Genomic DNA, 21,236 nt, shown 5'->3' on the forward strand with positions numbered 1-21,236 from the left:
GTGACCTTTTCTTTCAGTTCAGGAAGTTGGCCGTTAAAAGTAGGGCCTCCTCCTGGAGCGGTTTGAAAGAGATGTGTCGCTCTGCAGCCGGTTCAAATCGGATTGTTACCTAATCAAAATGAAAGCAGTGTTTTGCCAGTGAAGTTGTGCCAGTGAGCAGGAGGTGAGAGCCTCAGATCCTGCTCTGCTTACTTCATTTCCCGTCTGGTTTCTCATTTGAACACATCGGGAAACTCTGCATTTATCAAAACACGGGGAAATTCTGTCATAATTTACTCTCACGCAATTGGCCGGGGTCACTGTGGGTTACAGTTTACGCAGCCTGACTGTTTTTTATTTATTAACTGGCATCAAAGTCAAACCTGTGCTGGTTTACAGCCAAAGCCAAACAGTGAAATGCTAACAATAAGCTGCTGTAAAACAGAGTGAACTGACAAAGTAGTGACCTTCAAGACTAAGATAATATTTCTCTTTCTCAGCCAGAGCGTGTCCACTGCAGTCAGGAGAGAATTGAACTCATCTCAGGTTTTGTGTTGAGTGGCGTTCAGCTGTAGTTTTGTTGCTTGTAGTCGAGATGTAGCCTTAAAGTTCTCCTCCTGCCTCCGAGCTCTACATCTGCAGAATACACTATTTATAATCTCACATATTCCTTTTCTAAAGATAAATTGTACAAAAACATCTATTTCTGTAGCAGTCACAGAAGTCGTGATGACGAACGAATCTCGAAGCCGTCTTCAACCCCAGTGAAGCTCCCGGAGGAGGTTCCTCTGCCCAAACCCAAGGAGGCGGTCGCTGCTAGAGAGGAGAAACAACTTCCTCCACTCCCAGGTCCGTGAGAGAGGAATCTGCATTTGAACGTGATTCGTTTGTGTACTTGAACGAAATATGTTTGTCAATTACCTTTTTATCCATGACAAGACGGCATCAATCCCAGTCAACACTAACTGAGACCAGATCAACATGCACTGGAGTTCACAAAAAAGAGGAGGACAAGAAATGTGAAAAATCTTTTATTTTGTTGATAAAAAAACGACCAATTATAAACTGTTGTTCCCTGTACATCTTGCACCATATCATTAGAACTCACTCCAAGTAACTTATTAAAGTTAACAGAGATGATAAAAGGCCTTAGGATAAAGAAACAAGGGGATATTTTAACTAATGAACTCATAGACGAGTCAGTACATCCTTACATTCTGTATTGTACTTTGTGACTTGAGAGCAAATACAACATGTAGCCTGGTTTTCCCTGTCCTTCATGAGCAGCAGAACATTTATTTATTTCATTATAAAATGAAGTCTTGTTTGAACCAGTCATTGTTGCCCTTTTTAAAAGCACGACTAGAGAAAAATAAAAGTTGGATCCAATCGCCTGCTGAGCCTGGCTGAGTTCGCCCGGAGCCAAGGGAAAATAAACCGTATGAGTTGATCGAGTCTGACGTTCCTCTCAGCCTGCAGCACTCTGCTGCCTTTCTGTTCGACCTCCGCGCTCAGGACACTCTGTGCCTCCAGTGGATTTGTGTGCAAGCGTCTGTGCGATAACACTGCCTGCTTCAAACACTTCATTAATGCACTTGTTCTGACTTTAACATGTGTGTCTGCAGTATTGTTTCAACTGTGTTTCAAGGAGTATATCTTTTGTTTTAAGCATGTTTGGTGCAGTTTAACATGTGTATCATCTGTCTGCAGTGATAAATGAAGTGTGTGTTTTATTTTGTATTCAGAGCCAAAGCCTGTGTATGCTCAGCCTGGACAGCCAGATGTTGACCTGCCAGTCAGCCCCTCTGATGCCCCCGTGCCAAGCGCTACCCATGACGATGGCATCCTACGGTAATGTTAACAGTATAATATGGTAACCATTAAAGTCTCCTGATATGTGGCATTTGTGAGTGCCTCCTTCCATCAGCCTCTGTTGACTTAATACAACAAGGCAATTGTGAGGAAGGAATCGTGACTGCAGGGCAAACCACAGCACACATCTTGGAGCAGCCCTTTCGGTTTCCTAAATGCTCCCTCAGTTGTCTGCACAAAGCATTTTGGCTGCCCAAGGCATACATTGTAGAGTTCAATGCTGTTAAGAAATGTGTTAAGAAATGAATAAGCAGCTTTTATTATGGCTGGATGCACAATGTTTGCGACTACTTCTGTCTACAGCAAAACTATTAAATGATATTCAGCAAAACTATTAAATGATATTCAAATGCCTTGTAGGAATGTTTCCCTCTCTTTCTACAGAACAATTGTACATCTTTGCTTCTGTACGCTCAATAAGACTAAATCAAGTCAACAAAGGAGAAATCTGGAGGGCATGTAAGAGTCACTCAACGATGACATAAAAGGAGATTTACATTGAAAAGAGGGAAATGCCAGCAAATAGTGTCATGTTGAAATAAATAAGCTTAAGTATTGTCTTTATCCCCTTTCCTCAGGCCAAGCATGAAGCTGGTGAAGTTTAAGAAGGGGGAGAGTGTGGGGCTGCGTCTGGCGGGGGGGAACGACGTGGGCATCTTCGTAGCCGGCGTGCTGGAGGATAGCCCAGCTGCTAAGGAGGGCCTGGAGGAGGGCGACCAAATTCTCAGGGTGAGATACTTTATGATTTACCAAAGCAAGGGTATGACCTGACCGCCTGAAATCAAGTGGTTGTTTGTGAATGAAGGTGTTGTTAAATTGAGATTGAAATGTCAAAAACTATTTCTATGTTCCTCTCCTGCACCCTGTAGTGTCAGTAAACAGCCCGTTTGATGGGGTATGCATCCTCTGTGCAAGCTTTTCCCTTTTTATATTCATGGTTTAAAACACCGGGTGCTTAAAAATGCCTGTACCTTCAGGCCGGTCTCTTAGCAATGACCCAGAGGGAGCACACACACAAAAAACTGTTTCCTCTAGCTGTGTTTGTCCCATTTCCTTAAAGCCATATATCTTGCTGTTTGTACCTCCTCCTCCTTTCTACAAGTAAAAAGAGGAATAGTTTGAGTTCTTGCAGTGCAGCAAAACCTGCAGTTACCTAGGCAATACTGAGAACAGGAAGAGCTATGTAAACCTTTATCAACTTAGAGATTCACACCTCCTGTCAAGCAGGCTTTGAACAATGAAGCTACTAATAGTACTACACCCCAGTGGCACTGTTCTGAGGGAAGCTTAATGCAGTAACCTCTGTTTTCCTAAATTCCAGGTAAATAATGTAGATTTCGCAAACATAATCCGAGAGGAGGCGGTGCTGTTCCTCCTTGACCTTCCTAAGGGTGAAGAGGTCACTATTCTAGCCCAGAAGAAGAAAGATGGTAAGTGAAGTGAGTAAGGAGATGAGGCGAGAGATGACTGGGTTGTTGGTCACAGTGGCCAGAGGTTTTTGACTCGATTTATTCTGTTCAGTGTACAGACGGATCGTTGAGTCAGATGTCGGTGACTCCTTCTACATCCGGACGCACTTTGAGTACGAGAAGGAATCTCCGTATGGGTTGAGTTTCAACAAGGGAGAGGTGTTTCGTGTGGTGGACACCCTCTACAACGGGAAGCTAGGCTCCTGGCTTGCTATTCGCATCGGAAAGAACCACCAAGAGGTGGAGAGGGGAATCATCCCCAACAAAAACAGGTAGGGGCGTCCAGACAGACGTGTTTATGAGCTTTAGTTTTAATTGTTTGTCAATTATATCAAACAGTGATGTGCATGTAGGCTGCACCAAATAGTTTAAAGCAGGGGTGTCAAACTCAAGGCCCAGGGGCCAAATCAGGCCCGTGACTTCATTTTCTGTGGCCCACAAGAGCTTGCCAATCATCATCATCATCATCATCTTTATTTAAAGAGACTCTTGGTCCATTATTACAAAACATACAACACTCAAATACAAACTAAAAAAAGGCAGCCATACCAATGTTTCCACAGAGGTGACTGGTATCGTACAGCACTGAAACACGGATTTGAAAGCAGCATAATGACAGAGTTATGAGAAACATTCAATCGACAGATACATTTGTACATCAGACCTCTCAAAAGAGCATGGAACGTGTTGACTCGTGCATTACAGAACATTTCACTTGCACTGCACCACCTTGGTTTTCTAAGCAGTATACGCAAACAGTCATTATATGCAACCTGGAGCTTCCGGAGGCTCGCCTTCTTATACTTGAGCCACAAGGGGGCAGTATAGAGAGGAGTGCAATACGCTCTAAAGAGGTTCACCTTAACCTTATCTGAACACCAAGAGAATTCTCTAGCCAACATGTTGGCTTGTATATATAAGACACGCCGCTGTCTATACATGTCATCATCATCAGCCATTTCATCTGTGATGATGTGTCCAAGACACTTAGTGTTACAGCAAACAGACAGCACCTGTCCTGACAGGTAGCATGTTGGAAAACAAAGGTTCTTATCCCCTGTTGCTCTGCAGATCATTACAGCGCTCTTCTTAGCATTGTATTTAACGTCAAATTTGACTCCGTAATCAGAACAAACATTTAGCAACTGTTGAAAACCAGCACTGCTAGGAGAAACAATTGCCAGATCATCGGCATACATAAGATGGTTTACAATCACATTACCAATCACACACCCTGTTTTACAGACACTTAAATCAACTGATAGATCATTCAAATAGATATTAAAAAGGCTCGGTGAGAGGAGCCCCCCCTGGCGGACTCCATTACCAACACCAAATGGCGCAGAGACTGCATTCCCCCATTTGATCCGCATGCTCTGGTTGGCATACCAATAAGCCAGGATCCTAATTATACTGTTAGGCACACCTCTTTGTCTCAATTTTAAAAACAGTTTATGATGGTTAACTCGGTCAAAAGCCTTAGAGGCATCAATGAAACCAATCAGAACAGTGGAATTCTGTCTTCTATATGTTTCTACCATTTCCTTCAAAGCATAGATGCATAGCTCAGTACCATGCTTAGCCTTGAAGCCAAACTGGTTATCTGAGGTACATAAATAAGAACATAGTCTATCCAACACAATTCTTTCCAGGACTTTGGATAACACACTGGCCAGAGCAATTGGTCTGTAGTTATCCAAGCTCCCTACCTTGCCCGCTCTGTCCTTAATGACAGGGCCCAAAGTAATAGTCAACATGGAGTCCGGCAACACACCATGAGTCATGAGGCCGGTAAAACAAATGGCAAGAAGAACTGCAACCTTCGGGCTTGCCAGTTTAAGGTGCTCTGCAGTGATTCGGTCAGAGCCGCATGCTTTGTTATCAGCTAGCTGTGCAATTGCTCGATAAACCTCTTTAGCTGTGATTCCCACTGTGTCACTTTTCACAACACTACCAACTTTGTAGGGGTCACTTTTAACACAATTAAGTATAGTAGAGTAATGTTGCCTCCACATCTCAGCTATGTTATCGGCTCCAGATACTCCCTCTATGGTACACGGTAACGACGTACTGGCCCTGTTCAGAGCTCTCACCTCCTTCCAGAAGCCAGTCACATCATTATGAAGGAGCTTTTCAGCCATCGAGTCCGCTCTCAATGTTTCTGTATGTTTGTTGACATAACAAACTGCATATTTATATCTAGCATGTGTACGCTTTTTGAGATCCAGGACAGGCCCCTCTCTGGGCCTTCGTGCCTGGACCCAGGCCCCAAAAGCATTCTTGGCTTCAGCGTATTGATCAGCCACATGTGTATTCCACCCTGGCTTGACGTTGTGTCTCTTCCTAGAGTAGGTACAGCACGGTCTACTGGCCTCCCATACAGCTCCCACAACACAATCATACATGTTACAGAGGTCTTCACGGTGAGAGCTTTCATTACAACCCACATCAACACACAGAGTTGCCACTTTGGGTAGATATACATCACTCAATAGGACATCAGTTCTCCCATAGTACAATAGCCTATCCTCATTTGTGAGCTTGGACCAATCCACTTTAGTGGTACAGGCATTTTTAACCTCCTGAGACATCTCAGGGAGACTATCACAATCTAGTGACATTATAAAAGGAATAGAATATAATATGTTTATTACACGGTTACATGCCGATTTACAGAAGCACGTTACCCATAAACTACATGTCCCACAAGCATCTCAAATTTGCCTTTTTTCTCAGAAATTTACTATTTTTCTTCAAAATATTCATTTTGTCTTAGAATTTGCCTTTTGCTCAGAATCGGCTTTTTTCTCAAAATGTCACTTTTGTTTTTCAAAATTTCTTTTAATTTTATTTTGACTTTTTTCCCAAAATGTGGCTTTTCTTTTTGAATCATTTTGTCAAATGCTCACTGAAGAGACTTGCAATTATTTGCCCTAGACTTCTGCTTTCAGACGTAGTTAATTATGAAGTTATTATCCTATCCGATAATAATCCGGCAATAATGTAATATAATACATTATTTTATATATATTAAATATTTATATATGTATTTTATTTTTATATAGTCTTATATATAAAACTGGCCCTTTGAGTGCAACCATGATGCTAATGTTTTTTTTTTTTTTTTTTTGTCTATCCTCCCTCCCAAATGTAAAGCATCTTTGGGTTCAAGAAAAGCGCTATAGAAATATAATTATTATTATTATTAATGTGGCCCGAGATGAAATTGAGTTTGACACCCCTGGTTGAAAGTCTCATTCATTATGCGGTTATTGAATTATAAATCAACATTTGAATGCAGCATTATCTTCTTCTTTTTTCCGTCTGTTTATTCTTTTTAAGCCCGCTATTTCTGTACAGTTGCAGATAAAGATAAGGGTATACTTATGTTATAAATATTATCAAATGGGCAGAATTAGATTCCAGTCGAGTTTGTGTAGGATTGTTAACACCTTGTGTGAAAAACAGCATTGTCAGTCAAGTATATAAAATAAATGAATATGAATATGTTGTTTAATTGAATCTACTGCAATACATATTTGTTGGCGTTTATCCTTCTAAGCCCTAATTTTTGACTGCAGTCTAGAAATATTTTAACATTAAAAAAGAAAACGTAGTAGTACAGCCCTACACCAGTCAGTAATGTACCTTATTTATGATAAACATGTTAATATTATCATTGCCATCTAGTGTATTTGGTTAATCACAGCGTTGACGTTACCTGTGGCAATTGGCACACATCCATTAGCTTTTGTTACAATACATCTGTTTGTCAACAGAGCGGAGCAGCTGTCCAGTGTGCAGTACACTCTTCCTAAAACAGCAGGGGGCGACAGGGCCGACTTCTGGAGGTTTCGTGGTCTTCGCAGCTCCAAGAGGAACCTGAGGAAGAGCCGGGAGGACCTCTCCTCACAGCCAGTCCAAACAAAGTTCCCGGCTTATGAAAGGGTCGTTCTGAGAGAGGGTGAGGAATTATAATATATTATTATATGTCAACTTGAAACTATAGCTCAGTCAGTTCATATTTTTAATATTTCTGTGCAGCTGGTTTCCTGAGACCTGTGGTGATATTTGGCCCGATCGCTGATGTTGCCCGAGAAAAAGTCGCGAGAGAAGAGCCTGATCTTTTTGAGCTTGCCAGTATGTTTGCATGCATTATACTGCACACACATTATATGTATAACATCAACTGACTACATCTTTGAGTAACTTTCTTAAATCTCTTCAACCTTGTTTTCAGAGAGTGAACCGAGAGATGCAGGAACAGACCAACGCAGTTCAGGAATCATTCGTCTTCACACCATCAAGCAGATAATTGACAGAGTGAGTAGGCCTCCTCTACATATGAAATGCATCAATATCATAGCTTTGATTATTTTGTCACTGATATTTCCCTATTGTTTTCCTCATGAAGGACAAACATGCTGTCCTGGACATCACCCCGAATGCTGTGGACAGGCTGAACTATGCTCAGTGGTACCCGATTGTAGTCTTCCTTAACCCTGACACGAAGCAGGGCGTGAAGAACATGAGGACCAGACTGTGTTCAGAGTCCAGGAAGAGCGCCAGGAAGCTCTATGAGAGAGCCCTCAAACTGAGGAAGAATAATCACCACCTGTTCACCAGTGAGTGTGCAGAGAGAACACAGAACATTCAATTGTAAACTGTCTCTTTTGCTCTTAAATCTTATTCTTCAGGAAGTGACTGTGGTTTCATTTGAAAATATTCTCTTTTAGCCACCATCAACATGAACAATATGAACGATGGCTGGTACGGAGCTCTGAAAGAAACGACCCAGCAGCAGCAGAACCAGCTGGTGTGGGTGTCAGAGGGCAAGGTGAGAGACCCTTTTCATATTTTATTTTAATGAGCAATATTTCTATCATTCTTTTAGTGTAACTGAGTCACACATGGGATGATCATTTCTTTGCTTTTCTCAGGCTGATGGCACTACAGAGGACGACTTGGACATCCATGACGACCGCCTGTCCTACCTGTCGGCCCCGGGCAGTGAGTACTCCATGTACAGCACCGACAGCCGCCACACCTCAGACTACGAGGACACGGACACGGAGGGCGGGGCGTACACGGACCAGGAGCTGGACGAGACTCTGAACGACGAGGTGGGTCTGCCCACGGAGCCCGCCATCACCCGTTCTTCAGAGCCCGTGCGAGAAGACCCGCCCGTGATTCAGGACACCCCTGGTTACCCTGGATACCAGCACCCTGTGCAGCCCGACCCAGCCAGCCACATAGACCCTGCTGGCTTCAAGATGGCCGCTCCGCAGCAGGTAAAGTTCATTTCCAGCTTTGCAGGCTGTGCTCCTCAGAGAAGGATGAATGGCTTTAAGTACTGCAGCGCTGAGGAATCGCTCTTTGTGTTCAGTGTTGTGTCCTGACCTTTGTTAAGATTAAATGTCCTTTGCTACGTTTTTTTACCTGTTTTAGAAGCTATTGGTATGTTATCATCTAACCACATTCTCTGGCTGGTGTAAAACTGATTCAGTGTAAGTAAAAAGGTCTGTGTTGGGGTGAGCGGTACTGTGTATGCAGGCTGTGTTATAAATGTCTCTTAACAATACTTCACAGCAAGAGGAGGCTGCTCAGACGGTGGTAGCGCCCCCTGCTGTTGAGCAGTCTGTACAGATTGAGGGTTTGCACCCCGAGGAGCCGCCTGCTGCAGCCGCAGCTCCTCAGGCTGACTCACTTAGCAGCCCCAGCTCTGCCCCTGAGCTTATTGAACCCCACCAGTCTGGTCCAGAAACAAAGGTACCCGCTGTTTCACCAGCCACTCGGACCGGGCCTGGGTCCCAGCCTGCTGTTTAAACTGCCTGTCTTCTCGCACATGCTTTCCACTTGCTCTCTGCATGACACGCCCACACTGTGTGCCTCACTGAGCCCACTGTGTGCCTCTGGCTCCCAGAAAATGTGCGACAGACTTGTCCACATGCACCACAGTGGGCTGGGAGACCAGAAGGACTGGGGCATCTGAGTCTCTGACGCGGGTGAAGACATCCACAGCCAGCCCTAACTGTTGCTCTTACTTCCTTTGCATGGCTCCTAATGTTTTTGGGTTCCTTTCAGCTTTAACTCTCTTCTGTAGATAATCGATAGTAGCACTTACATTGGCATCGTAATGGTAGATTTGTCGTCTGTTGTAGTTTGACGTTGCATTAGATGCAAACTGAATGTTGGTTGCATGATGAACGCTAACCTGCAGACAGTACTCTTGGTAATGATTTCCCTCAAGCAAGTCTCCCCACGGAAACACAAACTTACATCAGCACACTGCATTGTGTCTTCTGTTGAGTCGTTTTGTCCTGATATGATGCCAACAAATCAACACTCTTCCATAGGAAGTACTGTAACTATATTTGCTGTCTACAGGCTACACATCATATGTTTGAAATGAGGCCTCTCAGAAATGTGCAAATTGCTTGTTAGTTTATTATTTATAAATGTGTTAATGTGTAAAACCAAGACGTGTCCACATGGATTATTATCATTCTTGAGAGGCATCCTGTCAAACAGGCATTCAGAACAGTTTTTTAACAATGGACAAGGGTTTGCTTGTGTAATTGCACTTTGAATTGATGTTTGCTTAATTTAATGGTTTGAGGATTTTATTTTCTAATGATTTGGTTATTGTTTCACATTTTCAGTTCTTCAAGGTTTCAGTTTATATCGAACTATTCATCTTGAAATTATTTGTAATCTGGTGTTGGGAAACTATTGTTCTCTGAGTGCTTTCTGTCCTCCATCATGGTGATTTGCTGAAACCTCGACATGATGATGATGTAGTGTGTGTGTGTGTGTGTGTGTGTGTTAATTCAGTGTTGTTTCTCCACAGATGTACAAGAAAGATCTGTACAATATGGAGGACCCCGTGCGAATCAACCATGGCCTGAAGCAGTCTCTGAGCTACAGTCACCAGCCGCCGTACCAGGACAAACAGCCATACCGTGAATACGACCACCCGCCTTACGGATACGACGGCGGCGGCTACACAGAACCAAAGCCTCACAACTCTGACTCTCACCTGCACTACGACAACCGTGTGCCTCATTACAACGAGCAGTGGCCCCCCTACGACCAGCAGACCTCGTCCCAGCCCGGGGGGGGGTACCAGCCGGGCCACCAGCAACCCATGGCCTACAGCCCCCGCTCCCCCTTTGACGACTGTCCAGGGCGGGACTACAGCCCCCCTCAGCCGCGCTACGATGAGGCCCCACCAGTGGGCTACGATGGAAGACGCCGCCACAGTAAACCCGGGCCCATTCGTTACGACGAGCCCCCACCCCCTGCTGGCTATGACGCCCGCTCTCCTTACGATGCAGAACCACACTGCTTCCCGATTAACTCACCCCGATCGCCGGACCCCCCCAAGCAGTATTACAGTGACTCTGGTCTGAGGCCCGCCTACACTCCCGGGCCTCCAAGCAGGGGCTTCAAGCAGGGGACGCACGACCCTATGATGAACTCCGAACCTCCACTTCCCCCCCATATACCGGAGAACCTGCCCTCCCCAGGTGAGCCAGCGACCACTCCCGGCTCCAAACCCCTCCCTCCTCCGCTGAGGGAAGACCTGGAAGATGACCCGGCCATGAAGCCGCAGTCGGTGCTGAACAGAGTGAAGATGTTTGAGAATAAACGGTCTGTATCCATGGACCGCGCTAAAGAAGGACTAGAATCAGCACTCAGGGTAAAATCCTCACACACAATCAATCACACATATGCTATTTATTCTATTGGTGTGAATGTATTTAGGTGGTAGACCAAGTCATGTAATAACTACATTCTACACTAATACTGCAACTAATGATAATGTTTCAGTAGCAATGAATCATTTCATTGTTTTCTAGATTAATAGATAAATGGTTTGGTCTACGAAAACTCAGAACATAGTTGCAAATGTCCATCCCAGTCCAAGGTGTTGTCTTGAAATGTCTTGTTTTGTCCGAAACCCAAAAATATCTAGGTAAATATGATATTAAAAAAAAGCATATTTAACAGCCTGAAAACAGCAGTTTGTGCCATTTGTTGGATGACAAACTATTTAAGTAATTAATTGATAATCAAAACAGTTGGAGATCCTTCTTTGTAGACTGATCAATAGGTTTACTCCCCTTTGCTACTCTATTTACAACTCTAAGGTAACATCACAGTTACAAACATTGCTAAAGGAAAGAAATAGGGTAGTAAGAGACAGGCAAGTCGTACTCAAGGAGGTAGATAGTCTTTATCTACCTCCTTGAGTACGACTTGCCTGTCTCTTACTACCCTATTTCTTTCTAGGAAAATAAAAAAAGATAGCTCAAATCTAAGCTATGACCTGAACTAAAACTAGTTATAAAAACTATAACTAAGAGGACCGTACTTATACTCAATATATATGTACCGGTAGTGTCTGGTACAAGGTGGGTCATGTTAGGCTAAATGTTAAATTGGAGCATTCATTAGCTGTAACAGAGGTTTAAAAATGTGTTCTTGGATAAGCAAGTATTTGAAAAGCAGCACGGGAAACCGAGAAAACTCCACAGAGGCTAAATTATGTTTTCCTCTAACAGCAGCTGCATCAGTCAAAAAACTGCAGAAATGCAAGACTTGAAACTGCAAGCTTGTTTTTGTGAGAAAAGCGTCTGCTTTTTGATCGTCTGGCCTGTGAGATGTCAGGCACAGTGCTACATATCCGTGTGCATGCAATTCATTCATGTGAACAGAACTCTGGATCAGATGCAAGAAGAACTAAAGAGACCTTTTCTTTCCAGCCTGCAGATGTTCCTAAACCTGCAAGTGCACCTGGCCCAGTCCTCAAAGCCAACTCCCTCAGCAACCTGGAGCAGGAGAAAAGCACCTATAGGTAAGAGTCCTCACAACACCCCCGGCTGCAGTGGAGGCTGAAGGACACCTCAGATCCTGCAAAGGCTCGTTGTTCAAGCTCCACCTAGTGGATACAAGGCGCTGTGCAGCAGGCCAGACTGGTGTGGTGTGCAAAGACAAAAAAAAAAACACATGCAAAGGCCAGTGCTGTGGGCAAATAGTCTTTGAGATCAGAAAATCTTAACTGAGTGAAATGACCCGAAAGTAACTAAGTGGCAGCCATGATAAGAGCTGGTCAAATTCTCTGAATGCTAAGGAAATGTCCTTCAATGTCTACTTTCTTATCACTTTTAGCATAGAATACACTGGACCACACTTTACCAAAGAAAAGGAGATAAAACCAACCCACAATTCCATGCAGCATTTAAAGCTACACACCATCCGGCAGTCAATAACATCTGCTGTCACTTTTTAGTAGTACCATTTCATGATTGAGCATTGTGGATTCATTTAGGTGTGATTCTGTATTTTATAGGACGCATTTCTTGAATCATACAGCGTTGAGTTTTTACTGTACTAATATCTAATTGTCTTAAATAAATTCAATGGATTTTCTTAGCACCACGGTATCTTTTCCTCATGACTTTTTACCGTTGAGGAGAAGAAAAATAGGCTAGGGAAAGACATAACATGTCATTTGTTTAGACCATTAATCTATCGATTAATCGACTATTCGGACTATTACTGTATGCCTTGCACAATTTCTCAAACGCTCTTATTTAGCCATCAACTTTTAGATTTAGCTTGAGGTTGTTTTAGGCATGTGGAAACTAGCAATGAAGACAATAAAGATGAATACTTGATTCAAAAATACCTATATTATTAAATGAACTTAACAAATTGTGAACAAAATTAACATTGCTTTTTATTTAAATTAAATAAATAATATTTCACATCAAAAGAAACAACAATGTTTTAACAAATCGTATTAAATAATCTGATGACAGAACTGTAAACAGAATAGCTGAAACTTTAACAAAATAAAGAGTAACTCTGTTACCTCTAATCATAAACCCATGATTGTATAATTGAGTTAACTCCGTGTGTTGCTGCTAGCATACACCTGACGTGGAAAAGTTACTCATGGATGGGGCTACAGCGCTACTAGACTAACCGACAGCAGTTTCTACCAAGATGACCAGTTCTGCATGTTAGCAGGCTCATTGTGAACCTCATTGCTCCCTGCTGTGAGAAGCTCGACACCAGTCTTGTTACAGACCTGAGCTCCTCACTCTGTCTGGGATGTCCAGATGGTTTTCAGACATATTTCATCATTTCATAAATTGTTACCAACATTTAGGCTGAGATCAGGATATATTCCACGGAAACATTGTCTAGCGGGCTTTAGGCCAGACCCCGCTGTCCGTCCCTGTTGTTTGAGTCTCTGCAGCTGTTTGACTTGTCTCTCTTCCTCTTCAGGGCCCCTGAGCCTCAGAAGCCCCACACTAATAAACCCCTGGATGACATGATGCGTTCCAACCACTATGACCCAGATGAGGATGAGGAGTACTACAGGAAGCAGTTGTCCTACTTTGACCGCCGTAGCTTCGACAGCAAGGCCATGGGCCAACCCAGCCCTGGCATCAACCGCTTCCACGACCTTCCCAAACCAGCTCAGCTGTCCTACCCGTACAACAGGTAGAGCCGCGCCTCCTGCCAGCACTGAAGAGTCCTGGAGACACACCCGCTGCACACCTTTTAATGTTTGGTTAACCGTCTTCTTTGTGTCTGCCTGTTGCAGAGTTGAGTCTGCTGAGAAGGTGAGTCCAGTGGAGAAAAGATATGAACCCCTGCCCATAATCAGCCCGTCATCACAGTACGGCCCCCCCGCGTCCGCCATCCCGCCCAACACACTGCCCAAGCTCAGCCCCAACGACGGTAAACTCACACAATTGTTCTTTTTGTCTATAAAATGTTCTTCACAATTTGTTATACAGCTTTCATTTATTCTTCGGTCAAAGCTAAATGATAAGAAACTACGCTGAGACATGTTTTTTCTTATTTATTGAAAAAAGGATACATTATAATGCAATGTTGTAAATGTAACAAAACAGTTTTATTGTGCTTACTGTACATTTAATTAAAAACCGAAATGCTACAGTGCAAGGATATAATAGATTAACAAAGACTATATTTAAGTGACTGTATCCTCCTTGATCCAGTGAACTCCATACCGGAGCCGTTGACCTCCCCCATCCCTAAACCTGAGCTACCGGCGCTGCGGCCGCCCAGCAGGGACGAGCCAGCACCGGGGGGCTACCCACCCCCGAGGGGCCTCCCCGACAAACCCCCGGTCAACGGCACTGACACAGCACCGCCAAAGACCCTGGGTGGTCACGCTCCGACTAGCTACAACCGCTACGTCCCCAAGCCGTACACCAGCACGGCGCGGCCCTTTGAGCGCAAGTTTGAGAGCCCCAAGTTCAACCACAACCTGCTGCCCAACGACACCCAGGTGAAGACGGAGCTCATCGGGATGGTGGGCAACAGCGGGGGGAAGCCCCAGCTGTCCCCCCAGCCTCTGGACCACGACAGCGGCCTGGACACCTTCCCCCGCACCATAGACAACAGGCCCAAATACCAGCACAATAACATCAACGCCATCCCCAAGGCCATCCCTGTAAGGTGAGACTGTACACTTTCACATCCAATATGAGCAGGGGGACTACTGAGCCGCTGAAAGACAGAGAGACACGTGTTTGTCCACAGGGGGTCCGTCCTCTCGTCCCCTGCTGTGCATTACTCTCTGCCTACGCATTTATGAGTGATGATGCTGACTTGTGTTCCTCCGTCCCTCAGCCCCAGCACGCTGGACGATGACGACGAGGATGAAGGACACACCGTGGTGGCCACCGCCCGGGGGGTCTTCAACTGTAACGGAGGGGTCCTGAGCTCCATCGAGACGGGCGTCAGCATCATTATCCCCCAGGGGGCCATCCCCGAGAGCGTGGAGCAGGAGATCTACTTCAAGGTGTGCCGGGACAACAGCATCCTGCCCCCCCTCGACAAGGAGAAAGGTCAGTCCTCCTTACATCCTAGAAACAGTCACTGCATCTCAGAGAAAAAACTACATTTAATTGAATGTATATTTGGCTCCATGCATGTTTTCTAATGAATGTCTACATTATATATTATGTTTACACTTTACATCGATGCTGCTGTATAACTAAACAAACATAGAACTCTTTATGAGAAGTAGTATGAAGCTAAAAGCCCTAAAGAGATGGTACTGAATAAATTGCTGATGTATCTGCAAGACTGTAGTTATGTAATTAAAAAAAGCTCTTAAATAAAATAGCATCCTTGCCATGAGATATATTTAGAGGACTTTTAAAAATTACCATTAAGCAGCAGGGGAGTGTGATTATGTAATTAACCTGGCGGGTCAGTTAACAGTTAATTCTCAGTCAAGAAGGCCTGGCAGCCGTCTCCATGTCGCCTCCTGATTGGCTCGTGAATAATCCTGTGTGCTGATTAAATCCTGCATGTTTGTGGAATTTAAATCTTGTTGTGTCCTGCAGGAGAAACGCTGCTAAGTCCACTGGTGATGTGTGGCCCGCATGGACTCAAGTTCCTGAAGCCGGTGGAGCTGCGCCTCCCTCACTGTGCGTCTATGACCCCTGATGGTTGGTCTTTTGCTCTAAAATCCTCCGACTCCTCGTCGGGTACGCTGTCCTCTGTCCTTCTGGGGTCTTTGGGCTGGCTTTTGTGATTGTAGACGAAAGTTTCTCAGTGACCGACTCATTTGAATCACTCATTTGTTTTCCATATTCCCCTCACTTCTTCTTCATGCATGTGCTGTTTGGAGATTTGAGTTTTCTTATTTGTTTGCTTGTGAAATGAGGCGCCTTGTTTATTTAACCCTTGGGCTTCTGCATAGAAAAAACATTATGCGGATTAATAGATTTGAGTCAGTCACAGAAAATGTTTCAACTATTCTAAAGTAATTTCGACTGACCTCTCTCAAGCTACATTGCCAAGCATCACATACGGTCCAAATCCTCCATCTCTCCTGCAATCATCAGAAGTACAACTGGTGATGAAATTAATGATCAGCCTTTTCCAAAACTGCTATTCTTAAACATGCAAATCAATTATTTTGAGGAGCAACATTCTGTTAAATAGTGTTGGGTTTTAAGAATAGCTTTTCCTTATGAATGGATAAAACAATCATGACAATAATAATGTAATAGTAACAATAACAATCATTTACTTTCATTATTTGTCTCCACTGTTTGAGCTTTGCAATCCTATACATTTTTGTTGACTAAAATCAAACTAAAAGAACTAAAAGAGACAACGCTCTATACATTCTTCTTGCTTGTCAAAAGATTACTCTGAACTAAAGTTACTGTAGGAAAGGACTTGCCTGAAGCCATCCGCCTCATGAAAGAGGACGTTGGGTCATGCAGCTACATGTAGAATTTCACGTCTGACCACCAGAAAAACACATTTCTATGAGAACTGGTAGTTTGGTGCTTTTACAAAAGCTAACCAGACTCTGTCATTTATATCCAACTCATTTGGAAGCATATAAACATGCATGAAGTAACTGAGTTAACATTCATTAAATGATCCATTAAGCATCAAGTGATTACATGAAGTCATGATGAGCAAAGGGATTTCATTTCCTGCATTAATGTATGCATTCACTCATCCTCAAATGTGTGTTTCGAGCATCTTCTGTGTTTTGTATCTGTTATTTAAAGAGTAAAGCAGTTCCTCCAGCGGCTGACATCATGTCTCTGTTTCCCTGCAGGTGATCCCAAAACCTGGCAGAACAAATCTCTCCCCGGAGACCCCAACTACCTGGTGGGGGCAAACTGTGTGTCAGTGCTCATTGACCACTTCTGAAGAGGGCGACAGCTGGCCTGTTACTGAATGTGAAAACAGAGGAGCGCAGTTCCCCCTGCCGTGCTCCCTCTCCACGGGGGGGGGGCGATGAAGTACCAACCTGACACTCTCATGTTGTTTACTGTGCCCAAACATTAAGAAAAAAAGAAAACACTACACAAGGAGGAGTCCAGCACCCCCAACGCTGTACTCTTGTTCTTTACTTTGTTTTTCTCCCCCGGTGCTTTCAAGGCTTGCAAAAAATGAAGATTAAAAACAAGTTATTTAAAGGAACTGAAGTTGGAATGCATGACCCGTGCCACAGACTGAATACTCTCGTTTTGACATTTTTAGCTAATTTTGTAAAAGGTCAGAGCAGTGCAAGAGAAAGGAGAATTTTGGAAACTCATTTAATATTGCAATGGGATTTTTTCCGTACTGTAAAAAAAAAGAAACACTCACAAACAGCAAAGTTATTATATGCAAAACTTTTGTTTGTGAGTTATGTGGTCATGCGTTTCACTCATGAAGGATCTCTGAGGACTTGAGAAATGAGCCTGACTCATGAAGGAAAAAAAATTATAATAAAGAAGAATGAAGGTTAAGTATTAGTCTGAGACGCCCGTCGGTTCTGACGAGGCTCTCTCTGTTTAAACTGATGTTTTGTAGCAATGTTTTACCGTAGATAAATATACTGACTTGATTTTACAAACTCCTGCTGTCTAGAGATCTATGCATGTGCTATGACTCAGGTCCAGAAGCCTGCTACTACTAAGTTCAACACATGAAAATCCCATCGTACACTGCAAGCAGTGATGCCTTATCTGCATATTAACTTTTCAGTGAAACTTTAAAAACATCGGATCCTTCAGTTATAGCGATCACTACGGAAGATAAAGTTGTCTCTGCATTTTCTCATAAACGGTGAACTTGGATTTAGCACACGAGAATAATTGAGGCTGATGAAAAGGTATGCTTTCTTTTACTGCTATGCATATGAAGTCTGAGGAAATACAAAAAGCTAGAAGATGTTTAAATTGTGGCTGTACATATTGCTAGTATATGGCCTTGGTTCTCTGTAAATGAACTTTTGTACATCTTTGTTATTTTGTATAAAAGAGAAAACGTTTGTTTAAAAAAAGAGAAAGCGGTTACATTGGTTATGTTTGTATTCTGGTTATACCCCTGAGCCTTGGAACTGACATAAGCAGTAATAAGTCTGACTTTTCTACCAACATATACACACACTACTTAAGGCATTTTTAAACAGTCAGAAAACTTTTTATTCTTATTTACAAAATAGAGAAGTGCTTGGTTTAAATGATTTTAAAAGATGTACTTGAGGGGGTCTGCTGTAAAGAGTGGTCCCTCCCTTTATTTGTGATACTGGATGCTGTATTGTGTGCCCTGAAATGTATTTTTGTACTAATAGACAATTTATTATGGCACATCGGTACTACTTTCTTTTGATATGATAACACTGCTTCAACCCAACACTAGTTTATTTCCCGTGTGGCTGACATTTATTTTTATTTATTTTTATTCGGTTCAACTTCTTTTGTTTTCCTTTGCAACACATTTCTAAGTATACCACTGTATTAATAAATAAATTCATTTTTAAAGTAACTGCTGCTTGGATGAGTGTGTTGTGTTGATGGAATCTTCCAGATGTTTTACATAACGACACACCCTCGCTGTCTTCTGGCCCAAAGGGTTCCTGTGTGGTTTCTGAACTTCGCGTCTTTTTTGTCAGAACGCAACGCTTGATTCTCGTTTTCTGCCGACCTCAGCTGCTTCACTATTTATTCCACATGTTCACTCTGAGTTGTCAGGTGTATGATTCTGCTTACACTAATATTAATCTAGTGCTGACAGTCTTTATTTAACGAATAACAGAGAGGGTGGAATGCATCCCATTGCTTTGCTAACCACAACAGTAGGGGAGAGTGGGGTAATTTGTGCCAAGGGGCAATTAGTGCCACCCCTGTTATCTAGAAAACCATAGAAGAAGTTGGTCATGTGACCACATATTTTTGAAGAGGCATCCATTTCAATCATCCTGCAAAGAAGGGAGACACATGGCTTGAGAAGTAAGCACATTTAAGTTAAAAAAACAACTTTTTGCCCTCCAAAGTAACATTTCTATGATCAAGGTTTTTTGATTGCTGTGTTTGAACAATTTAGACAACTTTGAAAACAGTTCACACATGTTTTAGTGCTTTAGTAAGCTACACCATGAGTCTATACAGTTAACATGATGCTAGCTCAAAACAGCTGGGGGATGCATTTTTTTCAAAATGGTGGGCATGGGGTGATTTGTGCCAAAGGGCCTGGGTTAAGTTGTGCCAGTGGCACAACTTACCCCAATTTATGATTATTTACTATATATTACTTTATTGTATTTTATTGTTATTGTACATTGTATTTTTACATTTGATCACTAAAACTATGTGACATTCTTAATTTTAGACCAAAATCCATCATGCCACGCAAATACAAAAGGAAGACAGACAGGGTTTCAACTCCTCTTGAGGAGTTGGAAAGAGCAGTGAAAGAGGTGCAACAGGGGAAGACCATACATCAGGTTGGAAAGGAGATGAAGATCTGCAGGATGACCATAAAAAGATATATGGATAAGAAAAAAATAGGAGAAGTAACAAAGCCAGGCTATGAAAGAACAGCAGTTGCCAAACGAGTATTCAATGAGAACATGGAGAAAGAGCTGGCTGACCATATTAAGACACTAGCAGCAATGTTTCATGGCATAGGTGTCATGAAATGCCGTGAACTGGCTTTTGAGTTCTTTGAGTCCTTTCCTTGAAGCAGATCCAGACCCAGGAGAGCCACCTGCCACTCTGACAAATCCCGAGCACTTATCAAGTGACAAATCTTGTTCTTCTGCTCACTTGGGTTATGTGTCTCCAGAAGTCATTCTTCCCTTGCCAAAAGCCACAGAAAGAAAAAAAAAATTGTAAGAAAGAAAGTGAAAACAAGAATCGTGACCGACACACCTGAGAAGATGGAGTTGGAGAAGGCTCACAAAGAAAAAGAAGACAAAAAGGCTGAACAGAAAAAGAATGAAAGAGAGAAGAAAAGGGCTCTCTTTCTGCAAATCAAACCAAAACAAGAAGAAAACAGCTGTGTACAGTAGCTCAGAAGAAAGCTCCACCACCAATGATGAGGCAGAAGGTGGCCTGGAGAAGACACACAGCAGAGAAAAGGAACGGGCTGAAAAGAAGAAAATGAGTGGAAATAAGAAGGGGGCTCTGAAAGGGTCAAAACCAACCAAGCCCAAAAAGAAAGTGCTCTCCAGTAGCTCAGAAGAGAGTGACTTTCCGATTCCACTTAGCGATACCACTCATTATGAGAGTTCAGATGTCCAGAGTGATGATGATGATGATGGTGACAAGGATCTGTTTGCTGGTGACTTTGTCAATGTGAAGTTTGCAGGTAAAAAATCCAAATCCTATAACTATGTTGGATTGGTGGAGAATGTTGAAGGTGACGAGATCAGTGCAAAGTTTCTGATGATCTGTTTTACTTCAATTATCAATGGCACAATTTACCCCAGTGTATTGTCTCTAATGGCACAACTTACCCCGCACCGGGGGCAAGTTGTGCCACAAAACCACTTTTTTTTCTAAAGCTATATTTCTCAAACAGTTTATTTAAGATCCGAAGTGATTGTTCCCAGGGATGCACAACATCCTAAACTATATGTACATATTTTAGTTGGAGGCATTACTGTAATCCCCTTGCTTTAATGGCACTTTAAGTAAACATTGGCACTACTTACCCCACTCTCCCCTACTGATGTTCCAATGAATTTGCTGGCGTTATTTCTGATTCACTGGCTGTTTTGTGCCAGAAATAAGTCCCTTTTTTTTAAGTAATACCCCTCCAGACGTGTTTTGAAAACATGCTCTCAGTTGCTAGCTAATGCACTCTTCTATAACAGTCTTACAGTAAATGTTACCTTCATGAAAGTGTTTTTGTTTCAGAGAAGTGTTGATGGTATTTTTTAGGCTGCTGTTGAACTCTATCAGTGTTATACACTGAGAGGTATTCGATATTTAACCTTCCACCAGGCATGTAAAAAGGGAGGACAAAATAATAGAAACATCATACAATAGGTCTCCCTTGTAAAAGAGATCCATGATCTCAAGGGACCTATCTGTCTAAATAAAGGTTTGAAATGAAATG

The 21,236-nt window shown here is 42.8% G+C and overlaps 1 protein-coding gene across 11 annotated transcripts in view; it reads left to right on the forward strand.

The window, feature by feature from the left end:
* Positions 1–18,659, forward strand: part of tjp1b (tight junction protein 1b) — a 57,285-nt gene extending 38,626 nt beyond the window's left edge. For 5 of the 11 annotated variants that reach the window (XM_034084792.1, XM_034084793.1, XM_034084798.1 and 2 more), the window contains 20 exons: positions 692–828; positions 1,725–1,830; positions 2,430–2,580; positions 3,173–3,281; positions 3,373–3,592; positions 7,100–7,284; positions 7,365–7,460; positions 7,561–7,643; positions 7,735–7,945; positions 8,057–8,157; positions 8,261–8,611; positions 8,910–9,089; positions 10,171–11,022; positions 12,089–12,180; positions 13,620–13,838; positions 13,942–14,078; positions 14,363–14,825; positions 15,000–15,217; positions 15,722–15,865; positions 16,960–18,659. In XM_034084792.1, coding sequence (XP_033940683.1) covers positions 692–828; positions 1,725–1,830; positions 2,430–2,580; positions 3,173–3,281; positions 3,373–3,592; positions 7,100–7,284; positions 7,365–7,460; positions 7,561–7,643; positions 7,735–7,945; positions 8,057–8,157; positions 8,261–8,611; positions 8,910–9,089; positions 10,171–11,022; positions 12,089–12,180; positions 13,620–13,838; positions 13,942–14,078; positions 14,363–14,825; positions 15,000–15,217; positions 15,722–15,865; positions 16,960–17,054 — 4,150 coding nt within the window. In that variant the 3' untranslated portion in view covers positions 17,055–18,659. The remainder of the gene's footprint in view (positions 1–691; positions 829–1,724; positions 1,831–2,429; positions 2,581–3,172; positions 3,282–3,372; positions 3,593–7,099; positions 7,285–7,364; positions 7,461–7,560; positions 7,644–7,734; positions 7,946–8,056; positions 8,158–8,260; positions 8,612–8,909; positions 9,090–10,170; positions 11,023–12,088; positions 12,181–13,619; positions 13,839–13,941; positions 14,079–14,362; positions 14,826–14,999; positions 15,218–15,721; positions 15,866–16,959) is intronic. The other 6 variants (XM_034084795.1, XM_034084802.1, XM_071203542.1 and 3 more) reach the window with 4 other exon arrangements.
* Positions 18,660–21,236: the final 2,577 nt, after the last annotated feature.

This window comes from Pseudochaenichthys georgianus, chromosome 6 (assembly GCF_902827115.2).
Source record: "Pseudochaenichthys georgianus chromosome 6, fPseGeo1.2, whole genome shotgun sequence".
NCBI lineage: Eukaryota > Metazoa > Chordata > Actinopteri > Perciformes > Channichthyidae > Pseudochaenichthys > Pseudochaenichthys georgianus.